The sequence below is a fragment of the Mytilus galloprovincialis genome, chromosome 8, assembly GCF_965363235.1.
Source record: "Mytilus galloprovincialis chromosome 8, xbMytGall1.hap1.1, whole genome shotgun sequence".
NCBI lineage: Eukaryota > Metazoa > Mollusca > Bivalvia > Mytilida > Mytilidae > Mytilus > Mytilus galloprovincialis.
In genome coordinates this window covers 40,018,402-40,031,565 of record NC_134845.1, presented here as the reverse complement: position 1 = coordinate 40,031,565, position 13,164 = coordinate 40,018,402, and the positions used below count along the sequence as shown (strand labels likewise).

The 13,164-nt window shown below is 32.2% G+C and overlaps 1 protein-coding gene across 7 annotated transcripts in view; it reads right to left on the bottom strand.

Moving 5' to 3' along the window:
- Positions 1-11,875: 11,875 nt before the first annotated feature.
- The window catches only part of LOC143041919 (uncharacterized), a 40,782-nt gene continuing 39,493 nt past the window's right edge, over positions 11,876-13,164 (bottom strand). For all 7 annotated transcript variants that reach the window (XM_076214053.1, XM_076214054.1, XM_076214052.1 and 4 more), the window contains one exon: positions 11,876-12,289. In XM_076214053.1, coding sequence (XP_076070168.1) covers positions 12,005-12,289 — 285 coding nt within the window. In that variant the 3' untranslated portion in view covers positions 11,876-12,004. The remainder of the gene's footprint in view (positions 12,290-13,164) is intronic.

Genomic DNA, 13,164 nt, shown 5'->3' with positions numbered 1-13,164 from the left:
AATTCATATGTTCGTTTTCATATCACATTACTACTACATTTAGTATGTTATGCATGTAATACTTGCTGTTGGACATTAATCATCAATGACACTTCATGAGTCATAAAAGAATTAAGAATGGTAAAAATAAAAGGTAATCGAAAGGCAATATCAAGGGGCAATCAAAATTATAGATAAAAGAGGGGTTAGAATTTATGATAGGCGATGGTGCATTGAGCATACATGTAGCAAACATGTAGCAAACATGAAGAGAAATGTGCAAACTTTCAAAGATTGAAAGATTAGTACTCATATTTTCTGCCTGGATAAAATTGAGAATGGAAATGGGGAATGTGTCAAAGAGACAACAACCCGACCAAATAAAAAACAACAGCAGAAGGTCACCAACAGGTCTTCAATGTAGCGAGAAATTCCCGCACCCGGAGGCGTCCTTCAGCTGGCCCCTAAACAAATATATACTAGTCCAGTGATAATGAACGCCATACTAATTTCCAAATTGTACACAATATATGTTAAACGTTTTTTATGCATCCTCCAAACCCCTCCCCTCCCCCACTAGCTACACTCAAACACATCTGCCACACCTGAATATTTATACCAGTAAAAGTAAATTGAATGGTTTAGTCCAAATTTGAGCAATCTTCTATCAGAGATAAATATACCCATTTGTTCTGTGAAGTTTTGCAGATATGTTTCCTTAGTAGTTTACCATATTTTGAATGTCAAAATAGTACTTCGGGTCACAGCCTCAATCTAGGAACTGAGGCAGTCCGACTCTCAAGTAGATATTTGAATGGGTTTTTTTTTTTATACAAAATACATTTGTGTCTTTCATAAAACTTCCTTTACTGTAGCACAAACGACTTGAAAGGATCCGTTTTCTTTTACTACCTGTCACCATTGGATTTACTACATATATCTAAATATATTGATTGATTGTTGGTGGCTTATTCATAAGTCAACTGTAGAAAACCCGAAATAACTCATACGAGGAAATAAACGGCATAAAATATTTCAAATTTATAAATGAAAAAACGAATACGAGGGACATGAACTAACGAAACCTACTGATATTCCGGTTTCAGAATAGAGACAGGTATGTAAGATTGATTTATTATTGGTTGCTAAACGTCCAGTGGCAAATACTTCGAGGACAAATTAACAATATATACAATAGGTAGGTCTTGTAGTATAGGATGTCCGAAATGAAGATAGGAGAAATTTTAACTGCCACTGAAAAATGAGGATATATAGAATAGCGATATATATTTTACCTGGCAACAGTTATCCTACGAACCCCTCGACGAGTTTCACGATTTTAACGCGCAGAGAACGTGACACTCTCTGTACAAGAGAGATTAAATTGAAGTTATATACAATATAACCGGACGTGGCTGTAAACTTGTACACCCGCACAGCAAAACATACGTCTGACTTTAGCGCTAGTTTAACTGCTGGCAAGACGAAGACCAAAGTGAACATATCAATATTCCCCTGTCACAATGTGTGCCGGGGAGGGGGGGGGGCAAATAAGAATGTGGCAAAGTTTCACATGCATGCTTCAAATTAGCTTATAATACATACAACTGTAAATCCGGAATCTGTATTAATACATTTATTAAAGTTAATAATGTTCTAGAAACTAAACCAAACTCTATAATAATATACTAAACGACTTATTGGTGTGTCTCCCGTGACCCAAATGAATATATTTTTCACATTTACGTTTTCAAATTGAAATAGTAACTTGTAATAGTCTGATTGCAAAACAAATCGTGGTGCCAGATTATGGAAAACGAGTCAATTTTTAAGGTTCTGAACTATTTTTCAATAGAATGTTCATTAACTTAGCAATGGGTGGATACCACAGGCGTTTGTGGAATTAGCACCCCTTTTTTATTTTTTTTATTTTTGGTTTCTATAATTTATTTGAAAATAATTGTTTGATATTTCAACTTATATTAACTTAGTTTTACTTATTTAAGGTGTTCAAAATCTTTTCAATGCGATTTAACAATATTAGTAAAAAATAATGTTCCCTCTATCCGAAAGTATTTTCAAATAAAATGTAAAAAACAAATTTTAAAAAGGGAGTCCTGCAGTGGATACCGCTGCTTTTGGATTGTCAGTCTCCGATGATAACCTTGAGATGTTACTAAGATAATAAGTTTCCAACTCCCTACTAGGTAGAGTATACTTTAGAATTATAAAGTTTTGCTACTCTTTAGTTTTTGATCCCATTCGGTCATATAACTGAGTAAGTAATTCGATCTGCATCTCAGTCTTTCAAAATATGGTTCTGAGGTTAATCGATGAAGGTTAACCAAGAAAAGCGCCTAATTCATACGCTTTTATTTTCCTTATCGGATTCTTTGTTTTGCAAATATGATGGAATTATCATACTTGCCTTTAGTTGATCGTTGACTCAGTAACACACAGGGTGTTGTATCGTTTTAGTCATGCTCATGATATTTCAAAACAGCTAAAATGTATATGATAAACTTATCTTTCACTTGATATCTACTTCCAAAAGTTAAGTAATAAAACAATGACCTACACTTACTACAATTGAATTGGCAGTCACCATATTTTCATCCAAAAGGTGTACTCGACACAGTAAATATCTGAACATGTATTAGTGTTATGATTTGATAATACAAAAAACATCGGTAAAACCATCTGTAAACAAAATAAGTGTTTTTCTTATGTACATGTACATCACAGGTTGATTGTATTCACAATGGCCATACAAGAAGGTGGATATATAATTTTGAGATTGTGAATAATTGTTAAAAAATATTTTATTGAAATGTCACAAAGGTGTCTACAAAATTACCTTTTGGATTATAGCTCTTCATCTTTTATATAAGCTTTGGATTTCAAATATTTGGCTACGAGCATCACTGAAGAGATATGTATTGTCGAAATGCGCATCTGGTACAGGAAAATTAGTACCATTAATGTTATTACTACCACTGGGTCGATGCCTCTCCTGGTGAACTGTTAGTCCCCGAGGGTATCATCAGCCCAGGAGCCAGTACTTCGGTTTACAGATACAGATTTTTTTATGTGTTATTAAAATTTGCTGTTACAAAATGTTAGAAATGATTATAAATTAAGGAATGTATCTCGCTCATGCAAAGCTCTGATTCCTTTCACGGATTTGGCCCTTTTTGGACCTTCTTCATCTTTTATATAAGCTTTGGATTTCAAATATTTTGGCCACGAGCATCACTGAAGTACGGGGCGCCGAATGGGACTCTTGTGGTTTTGTACAAAATTCAATTCTGTCATAACAAAATCAATTTTGTCTTACAAAACTATGTGCTACAGACTTGTTTTGTGAGAACTTCAATTTTGTGATGACAAAATTCATTTGTGTAGACAAAATTCATTTTTGTCATGACAAAATTCATTTTTGTAGACAAAATTCATATTTGTCATGACAAAAGTCAATTTTGTCTAAAAGGTATGCAAATATAAACATATTTGCATACAAAATTGACTTTTGTTACCTGATATGGAAATTAAATCACAAAAGTCAATTGTGTGAGGTAAGATTCAATTTTGTGAGACAAAATTTACTTTTGTGAGACAAAATTAACTTTTGTGAGACAAAATTAACTTTTGTGAGACAAAATTCAATTTTGTCAATTTTGTTGAGACAAAAGTCAATTTTGTTAATTTTGTTGAGACAAAAGTCAATTCTGTCAATTTTGTTGAGACAAAAATCAATTTTGTTGAGACAAAAGTCAATTTTGTTAATTTTGTTGAGACAAAAGTCAATTTTCTTAATTTTGTTGAGACAAAAGTCAATTTTGTTAATTTTGTTAAAACAAAAGTCAATTTTGTTAATTTTGTTGAGACAAAAGTCAATTTTGTCAATTTTGTTGAGACAAAAGTCAATTTTGTGACGACAAAATTCAATTTTGTAACAACAAAAGTGACTTTTATGAGACAAAATTGACTTTCGTGAGACAAAATTGACTTTCGTGAGACAAAAATCAATTTTGTTGAGACAAAATTCAATTTTGTCAATTTTGTTGAGACAAAAGTCAATTTTGTCAATTTTGTCTCACAAAAGTCAATTTTGTCAATTTTGTTGAGACAAAAGTCAATTTTGTCAATTTTGTTGAGACAAAAGTCAATTTTGTCAATTTTGTTGAGACAAAATTCAATTTTGTCAATTTTGTTGAGACAAAAGTCAATTTTGTCAATTTTGTTGAGACAAAATTCATTTTTGTCAATTTTGTGTAACAAAAGTCGATTTTGTATGCAAATTAGTTCACAGAAACCAAACTAAACTAATTTGAATACAAAATTGACTTTTGTCGCCCAATTTTCAAATTAGGTAACAAAATTCAAGTCTGTGTAACAAAAATGAATTTTGTCATGACAAAAGTGACTTTTGTCCGCTGATAGATAATTTTGTATGACAAAATTTTAAATTTGTAGTATGATACAAATTTTGTTAAACTGAACTTATTTTTGTTGAACAAAAGTCACTTTTGTCCGTACAAAATTGAATTTTGAGTACAAAACCACAAGAGTCCCATTCGGCGCCCCGTATGAAGAGACATTTATTGTTGAAATACGCATCTGTTGCAGGAAAATTAGTAACGTTAATGTTATTATAAACAAACTGTATAATATACATAGTACAATAATAAATATAGACACATACCAAATCCTCTCGTCAGGAGAAAATAATGCAGACGTAAAGATATTAATAAAAGGAGATGCGAGGTATACGTAAATGAGCTACATAAAGGACAAAAATACTTCCAGAGAGCCTCATGTGTAGTCTTCAGCAACAGACATGAATCCCTACAGTATTGCAAGCTCTTATTATTTGACGATTATGACCAATCGTGTCCTCGTTTGGCCTACACAATATAAAGGGGTTTTGAGTTGTGAAAGGAAAAGAGTGAAAGACGGCCTTGTTCGATGTACAGTATTCTAGAATTTACCTTTTTTTAAAGACATCAACTACTATTATGCGCACTCGTGTTTGGTTATTAAGAAACATAATCTATTGAGAATCGTAAATATGTTATACTGAAAAAGTGAGTAAATTTGTTTTTATAATGTCGCACCCTTCAAAGCTGAATTGTTTTGATAAAAAAAAATAAGGGTGGGTTTTACACGGATGCCCCATCCAAACTATCATTTTCTATGTTCAGTGGACCGTGAAAATGGGGTAAAAAATCTAATTTGGCATAAAAATGAGAAATATCATATCATAAGGAACATTATTGCGTACTAAGTTTCAAGTTGATTGGACTTCTACTTCATCAAAAACTACCTCGACCAAAAACTTTTATTTAACCTAAAGCCGGACGAACGGACGGACGAACAAACGAACGAACGAAAGAACGGAGGAACGAACGGACGCACAGACCAGAAAACACAATGCCCATAAATGGGGTATAAAAACCAAAGCGTACACAAGGACAAATTCAAGTAAATTAAGATTCATGCGAATTTCACCCCAACCGAGCTTGTTCATTAATTGCATTTGAAAATCACATAAAAAAATTCACGTGAATTTCAAAAATAAAGTTATTCAAATGACATCTAATTTCAAATTCAATCAACGTCATGCAAAATATCTTCACGTGAGATTGAGGCGATACTCAGTTCACGTGAAATTAATGTGACTTTCATGTGTAAACTCGTTTTAATTAGGTGAATCATACGAATTTCGATTGAAATTTATGTCAGCAAAATGTGCCTGTGTAGCGGATAAAGCGGATTTAAATTACAGAAATTCAGATAAAAATAGCCCCTGAATTTTTATGTAGCATTTTGTCTCCTAACATTCAAAGTAAAAGACAATATCCTTTTCAAAAGTACAAAATATCAGTTTACAATTTTGCTGGCTGACACTCACTCGGAGTTCAATATTTTTGTGATTTTACTTTTCACTTCATAATCGAATATTCCCTCAAAACTTACTTTTTGGAACAATCTGAACATGTCGGTTAGATATTAAGACCCATTACCAAATTTCAAAATATAGAATTTAAAAAACACGGCATCTCAACATAACTTATAGGTTCCTAGCAAATTGAACATAGTCTGAACCCAATTTAAGAGCTCGACATATTTCATGAATTGTGAATTTTTCAGAGCTAACATTATATCTTATCGAATATGTGGATGTAGATTGGATATGGAGAACGTAGTACGCTTTTTTCCCCTGTCTGTCCTTTTTATTCAATTGAAATGGCTATTCTGTTTAGTTGTCTTTGGTGGCTTCCAGAAGACTGCCATTCCGACATAAAAAAAAATCTTATTTCATATTGTTGACGACTATCCGAACAACGCCATGGGAGGAAAGCCTAATAGAAATATAAACATGAAAGATTCTCACAACAGAAAAAGTTACCATTTTTTCTCAGTCTTTTTCGTTTTGCTCGAATTTAGTCTGTCTTCTGTCTTGTGACTTGTGAATTTTCATTGCCTCCTTGATATCTTTAAAGGGGGAATACAAACCACTTCTGATAGAAACGATTTAAGTAAAACTATTTTTAACTTAGTTTTAATTGTGATGTAGCAAATAATCTTTATCTTGTTGTCATTTTAGCCGTACTTTAAACATTGCTTTAAGCGGATGGTTTGGATACCCAAAAATCAGGTTCAACCCACAAATTTTATCTAATAGTTCGTTTCATTGGTGTTTGATATTGTTGCACTTCAGTGTTTCTTTTGTTCCGTTGTCTTCCTCTTATAGTTGGTGTGTTCCTCGGTTTTAGTTTGTAACCCGGATTTGTTTTCCCTCAATCGATTTGTGGCTTTAAACAGCGGTATACTACTGTTGCCTTTATTTAGGACAACTTCGTTTTGTCTCATTTTTAATTGGTCTATCCAGTAGGATTTGGAATATCACAATAGCAATTGCTCAAACAGTTTACCAAATTGAAACTTGGTTTCTTTTCTCACAATTCTATCAACTGGTAAAATATTTTAACAAATTGCCTCAATGAAAGGTTAATAGTTTGAAGTGAGTGCAGTGTAACACAAAAGTAATGCGTACCATCCAACTAACTCCACTTAGTTATTGGTTTTTTTTCTGAAAATCACTTGATTTAATGACTTACTGTATTATGTGTCACTAGTTTAAACAGGTCTAACCATACTTCTGAGTACAATTCTTCCTCCAAGCTTAAAAACCAACCAATCAAAATACCGGATTCGGTGTTTCCAGCAAAACGTTTGTTCTTCAAATACAGAGTAAAGATTAATATTCGAGAGGCTTTAAAGAATGACAATAGAATGTTGTTGGTTCGATTTCTGGTTTAGTTATATTAAAGACTTCTGAGTTGGTATAGCTTCGTCTCCGTATGGCGTAATGTAAATGTCTTTCAGGAATAATAAAAAAGTTGATGGAACGCAGAGACGATAATTATGTATTAAAAGTTGATATTTATATACGACACTGGGAAAGTACGTGTATGTGTTCGAATAAGTGAAAAATCTTCATGTAGACTTAAACTAAAAAAAAATCGGACTAGGCCTCTTAATCAAGAAAAGCACAAGGAATGTTATATCAAGTTAGCTTGTTATCTTACTGTATATGTCATTTGTGCTGCTGGGTCTTAAGCAGCTATTAACCAATCAATCTAATATCTTGATAGTGTCCAAAGCTTTGCATATGTTATTTTACTTCTCTGTTGAGCGGTATTAAGTTAATGACAAAAGAGTAAACCAGTGGATTCTAAATCAAAATACACACAGCATATATATGCAACTCTAAATAAAGTCGAATAGGCTCGACACATTGTAGATGATGTTGCAACGATGTCTCAGATACATACAGCATACATATGCAACTCTAAATAAATCCGAAGAGGCTCGACACATTGTAGATGGTTTTGCAACGATTTCTCAGATGCAGGGTTTCACATCGAGTAACTATAACTGAAAAAAGTGGCAACATAGTAAATCACAAAAATGGTGAAATCCGGGGAAAATTCAAAAAGGAAAGTACCTAATCAAATTGCAAAATCAAAAGCTCAAAGAAATCAAACGAATAACAATAACAACTGTCATAGTCCTGGCTTTTTTATACGCCCGTCAAAATTTTGACGGGACGTATTATGGTATACAAATGTCCGGTGTCCGTCTGTCCGTCTGTCTGTCTGTCTGTCTGTCTGTCTGTCTGTCTGTCTGTTCGTCTGTCCGTATGTCTGTCTGGTGTAAACATGTCGCACCGTAACTTGAGAACGACTTATCCAAATTTCATGAAACTTAATATAGTTGTTTCTTATGATGGTCAAATGATCTGTATACTTTTTGGTGAAAATAGGATTTAAACTTTTTGAGTTACGGCACTTTGTAACTAAAACAGGGGTGTGGTTTTTTTCACATGTCGCACCGTATCTCAAAAACTTTTCTTGATTATGGCTTAAAACTTTAAACACTTCTTAGTTATATTAATATTAATATCTGTATACTTTTTGGTGATAATTCAAAATTTCGTTTTTGAGTAGTTGAGTATTTTGTAAAAAAAGTGGGAGGGTTTTTTCACATGTCGCGCCATATCTCAAAAACAATGTATGATTATTGCTTAAAACTTTACACATGTCTTTGTTATATTAATCTAAAGATCTGTATACTTTTTGGTGATGATTCAAAATTTTATTTTTGAGTTATCGAGTATTTTGTAAAAAAAAGGGTGAGGGTTTTTCTTACATGTTGTGCCGTATCTCAAAAACAATTTATGATTATTGCTTAAAACTTTACACACTTCTTTGTTATATTAATCTAAAGATCTGTATATCTTTTGGTGATGATTCAAAATTTTATTTTTGAGTTATTGAGTATTTTGTTAAACAGGGGAGGGTTTTTATACATGTAGCGCAGTATCTCAAAAATAATTTATGATTATTGCTTAAAACTTTACACACTTCTTTGTTATATTAATCTAAAGATCTGTATACTTTTTGTTTTTGATTCAAAATTTTATTTTAGTGATATTCAGTTTTTTGTAAAAAAAAAAAACAACACAGGGTTGGGGGTTTCACACGTCCCGCTGTGTCTCAAAAACAATATATGGTTATTGCTTAAAACTTTCTCAGAAACTATTTATGATTATTGCATAAAACTTCCAAACAAGACGTCGGGCGTACCATGCGCTCATGGCGCAGCTGTTTATTTTCTTATGTAAAAAGTTGTTGCTGAAACCACTAGCTAAACCTTTAAATTGTATGACAGTTGAATCAAATTCCATTATATTGACAACGATGTGTGCACAAAACAAACAGACATAATAAGTAAAAAAAAAATTTAAAAAAGGGGACGAAGTCAACATTGTGTTATATCTCTGTTTAAAAGTCGTAAATCGATTAAGCAAAAATAAATATGAGTTACAAAATAAAACCAAGGGCATCACATCAGCTATAAGACACATATGTAACATCATTTAAAGACGTAGAAAAATTGTTAAATAAGAAAGGTTGAGAGAACATTTGTAAATACATGTATAAGTACTTCAAAAGTATAACGTTTCCTTGAATAGCATTTTTCAAGGGTATGGATTTCGTTAAGGAAATATTTGTTGTATCTTTGCAGCAAAACCTATATATTCTATGTTCTTTAACTATACCTCTGTCGATATCACTGATTATGAACAGTTGTTCATATTATGAGGGGGGCAAGGGGTTTAACTGTTATGCTGTTATGGGGCAATTTGATTCTTTGTTATCTGTTATTTTGAAAATATATTTGCTGTTAGCTGTTATTGTCTTATTCTTTGTTAGCTGTTATTGGGCTTTTAGTTTTTTTGTTATCTGTTATTGTGATAATGTATTTGCTGTTAACTGTTATTGAAAATTGGAATGTTAGCATTTTTTTTTGACAGTCAATATTCGGTATAAATTGAAGATCATTGGCCAATGGGGTCTATCACTACTAATATGTTTGTCCCGTATTCAGAGAAGGATTCCATTAACATATACCCATCAAAAAGTGAGGTCCAGGACAATTCAAGTATATCTTATGATTATCCTTTGTAATAAATTCCATTTTTTTATGAATGTGTATTTAGAATTATCTTATTTTTTTGTATGAGAATAATGTTCCTTGTTTTCCGTACGAACATATTAAATTAAAACAATTCTTAATATGACAAAAAGGAAAACATATGGCCAGGAATATCTGACAAGGATCTCAATTAAGGACTAGGTCCTAACAAACACTTAACCTTTTATATAATATGGTACATAAACTCAGCTCTCTGATTCTTTTCAAAGCACAACCAAATGCATTGTACAATGAAAGTTCCAACCATGTACTTGGGTCCGAAGCTGCACATAACTCATAACAAACAAAGATTTATTTCGTTTCAAGCCGTTGTTTCCCTACTAAACTATGTATTCTACTTACTAGTTAGTACACTTGGTACAACCAAAAACCTCAGCTGATAAAAAATTGTTCAAATAAGGCCTTTGAAAATAGTGGAATAAATTACTTTTAGAGTGTCAAAATTCGTTCGAAGTACTTGATAAATTGCATGCTTATAATTGGTGCTTTTGATTTTTCTACCCTATATACCACTTTGCCTCATAGTTTTATTAAGAAAAATTCACACACCTCATTAAATGGTCATTTAGAAAAAGTCAGAATATTCAAACTCTTTTAGGTCACTTTTTTGATTAGCAACAAAGGGAGCTTCAATCAATATATATAAACAATACACCAACGTTTCATGAGAACTGCTGAAAACATTTTTGTGTTAATGTCTGAAAACTGGAAAATCACCCCTTTTTAATTAATAAAACCCGTTAGCTCGGAAACGTAAAATCTAAAATTTATAAAAATTGAAAGTTACCTCATGTTAATAGATATAAACAATTCACCTAAATTCCTTTCTTTGTGAAAGTATTTTTGAGATATTATCAGAATTTGAAAAAAAAACACCAATTTTATTGAATAAAAACCCATTACCCAGAAACTTAAAATCTAAAATTTATTAAAAAAAAACAAAAACCAAAAAGGGAGCTCACGTCAATAGATATAAACAATTTCCCAAAGTTTAATGCAAATGGTTAAAGAGTTTTTGAGTTAATGTCCGACAAGTTGACAACAGACGGACAACAGTATACCATATAATACGTTCCGTAAACGAGCGTATAATAAATATAATAATATATTGAGTAGTAATTTAAACACATTCTAGATACATAAATTAATACTAAAAACATAGTCATAAAAAATGGAATGCATTACAAAGGATTATATCCGTAATAAGAAATACTAATTTGTCAAAGACCGAATTATTTTAATATTTCATTTACTGTTATCTGTTTTTGTCCATTTTAATTCCTTGTTATCTGTTATGAGCCAAATCAATTTGCTGTTTTGCTGTTATTGGGACCCCCCATGCCCCCCCTCATATTATGGTGTTGTTCATAATTTATAAAACACTGTATTGTAAATTTGTACAATTTTGCAAATACATAAAACAAATTCAAAATATGAACGTTGATAGTATGTGTCTCTTTTTTAGTCACCTTCTACTTTTACAGCTATTGTGTTCATTACACATTGTCCGCTCTATTTTAACTTTGTGAAATTAAATATTTAAAAAGTTCGTCAGCTATCAAAAAACACAAATGAGACCTACATTGCATTCAAAAAAGGTTTTGATGCAGAGTATCAGAATGAAACTAGTTATCAGAAAACTTAAATCAATAATTATAGAGCAATGTGAAACGGAGAAAGTTCTTAACCAAACACAATTACAAATTTTGCTTTATCTGTTTCATTTGTCGAGGATGATTTCTGCCTTCCTGCTGTGTTTATTATTGCCTCCTTGGTTTGCTGTAAATGAGAAATGCAAGAAATCTTCTGACATAAATATTAACAATGATTTTAGATATGATTGTTTTTATATAATTTTAAATATTTCTAACAAAAACATAATACAAAGATGTTCCTACAATGATATGATTATTAGCTGCTGTTTTCCAATGATTTGACATCATATATAATATAATCATTAAATCGTGGTTTCTTTAGGCTGAACAACACCCTTTGCCATAATCGGGCCTCCCTTGTACAAATACAAAGCAGGCCACACTACATATTCAACCTCTGTTCCAGACCGAGTGTATTCCTTCCATGACTGTTTATCAAATATTTGTCCAGGAACAAAGTCTATGACCATCGGTGGATCTTGGACAGCTACATAGTAACATAGGTTGACACAATTTTCTATGTACGTCAGACAGCAATCTCTGTATTGAACAACAGTTTTACAACTTGAACTGTCACTAGCTATTTTCTGAAAAAGAGGCATATGAATTAAAGATTACAATGATTCATCATATTCAGTTGTGTAGAAATATAATTAAGATGTGTTTGAATACCCTTTCAAACGAAATGTGTATGAAACTATCTACTGTTTACCATTATATGAAGTATTGTCAATTTCAACTCAAACGAGCTTATACGTGAAACTCACGTGAAATAAGTTTTTGTGAGTTTCACGTGAATCTCATGTGAATCTCTTGTGAAAATCACGTATTTTTTTTCACATGATTTTTTAAAATAGAGTATTTCAAATAACATCTTAATTTTCAAATTGAATTAAAATCTTGAAAAATATCACTTTTTTTTTGTAAAATTCACATGAAATTCATGTGAAAAAATTCACATCAGATTCGTGTGAATCTCAATTCACGTGAAATTCACATGAAAATTTTCACGTGAGTTTCATGTATAAGCTCGTTTGACGTGAATCTCACGTGAAATTTTCAATGTGAATTTCACGTGAGATTCATGTGAAATTCATGTGAGCAAATTTTGCCTGTGTAGAAGATGCCCGAGAAATCGCAATACATTTGGGCAAATGTTGAAACAAAGTGTGTGGCCAAGGTAAAAAAATAGAATTTAATCACGACAACAATCAGATATTGTTCAGGAAGCGTCGATATTCAACCGTTTCCAAGCGAATTTATCCCGATAATCCCGTTCTATAAATCCGCTTCTAATCCGATTTGTATCTTTCGCCAGGTAAAATTCGACCGAGTTTGTCACGACTGCGTCCCGATTCTACCGAATGTAATCCGACAGAGATCAGATAGTGACAAGACAGTGAACCGACGCTGACGGAAGTTATCCGTTCGAAAGCTGTCGGCATACTCGGGATGATCAGGT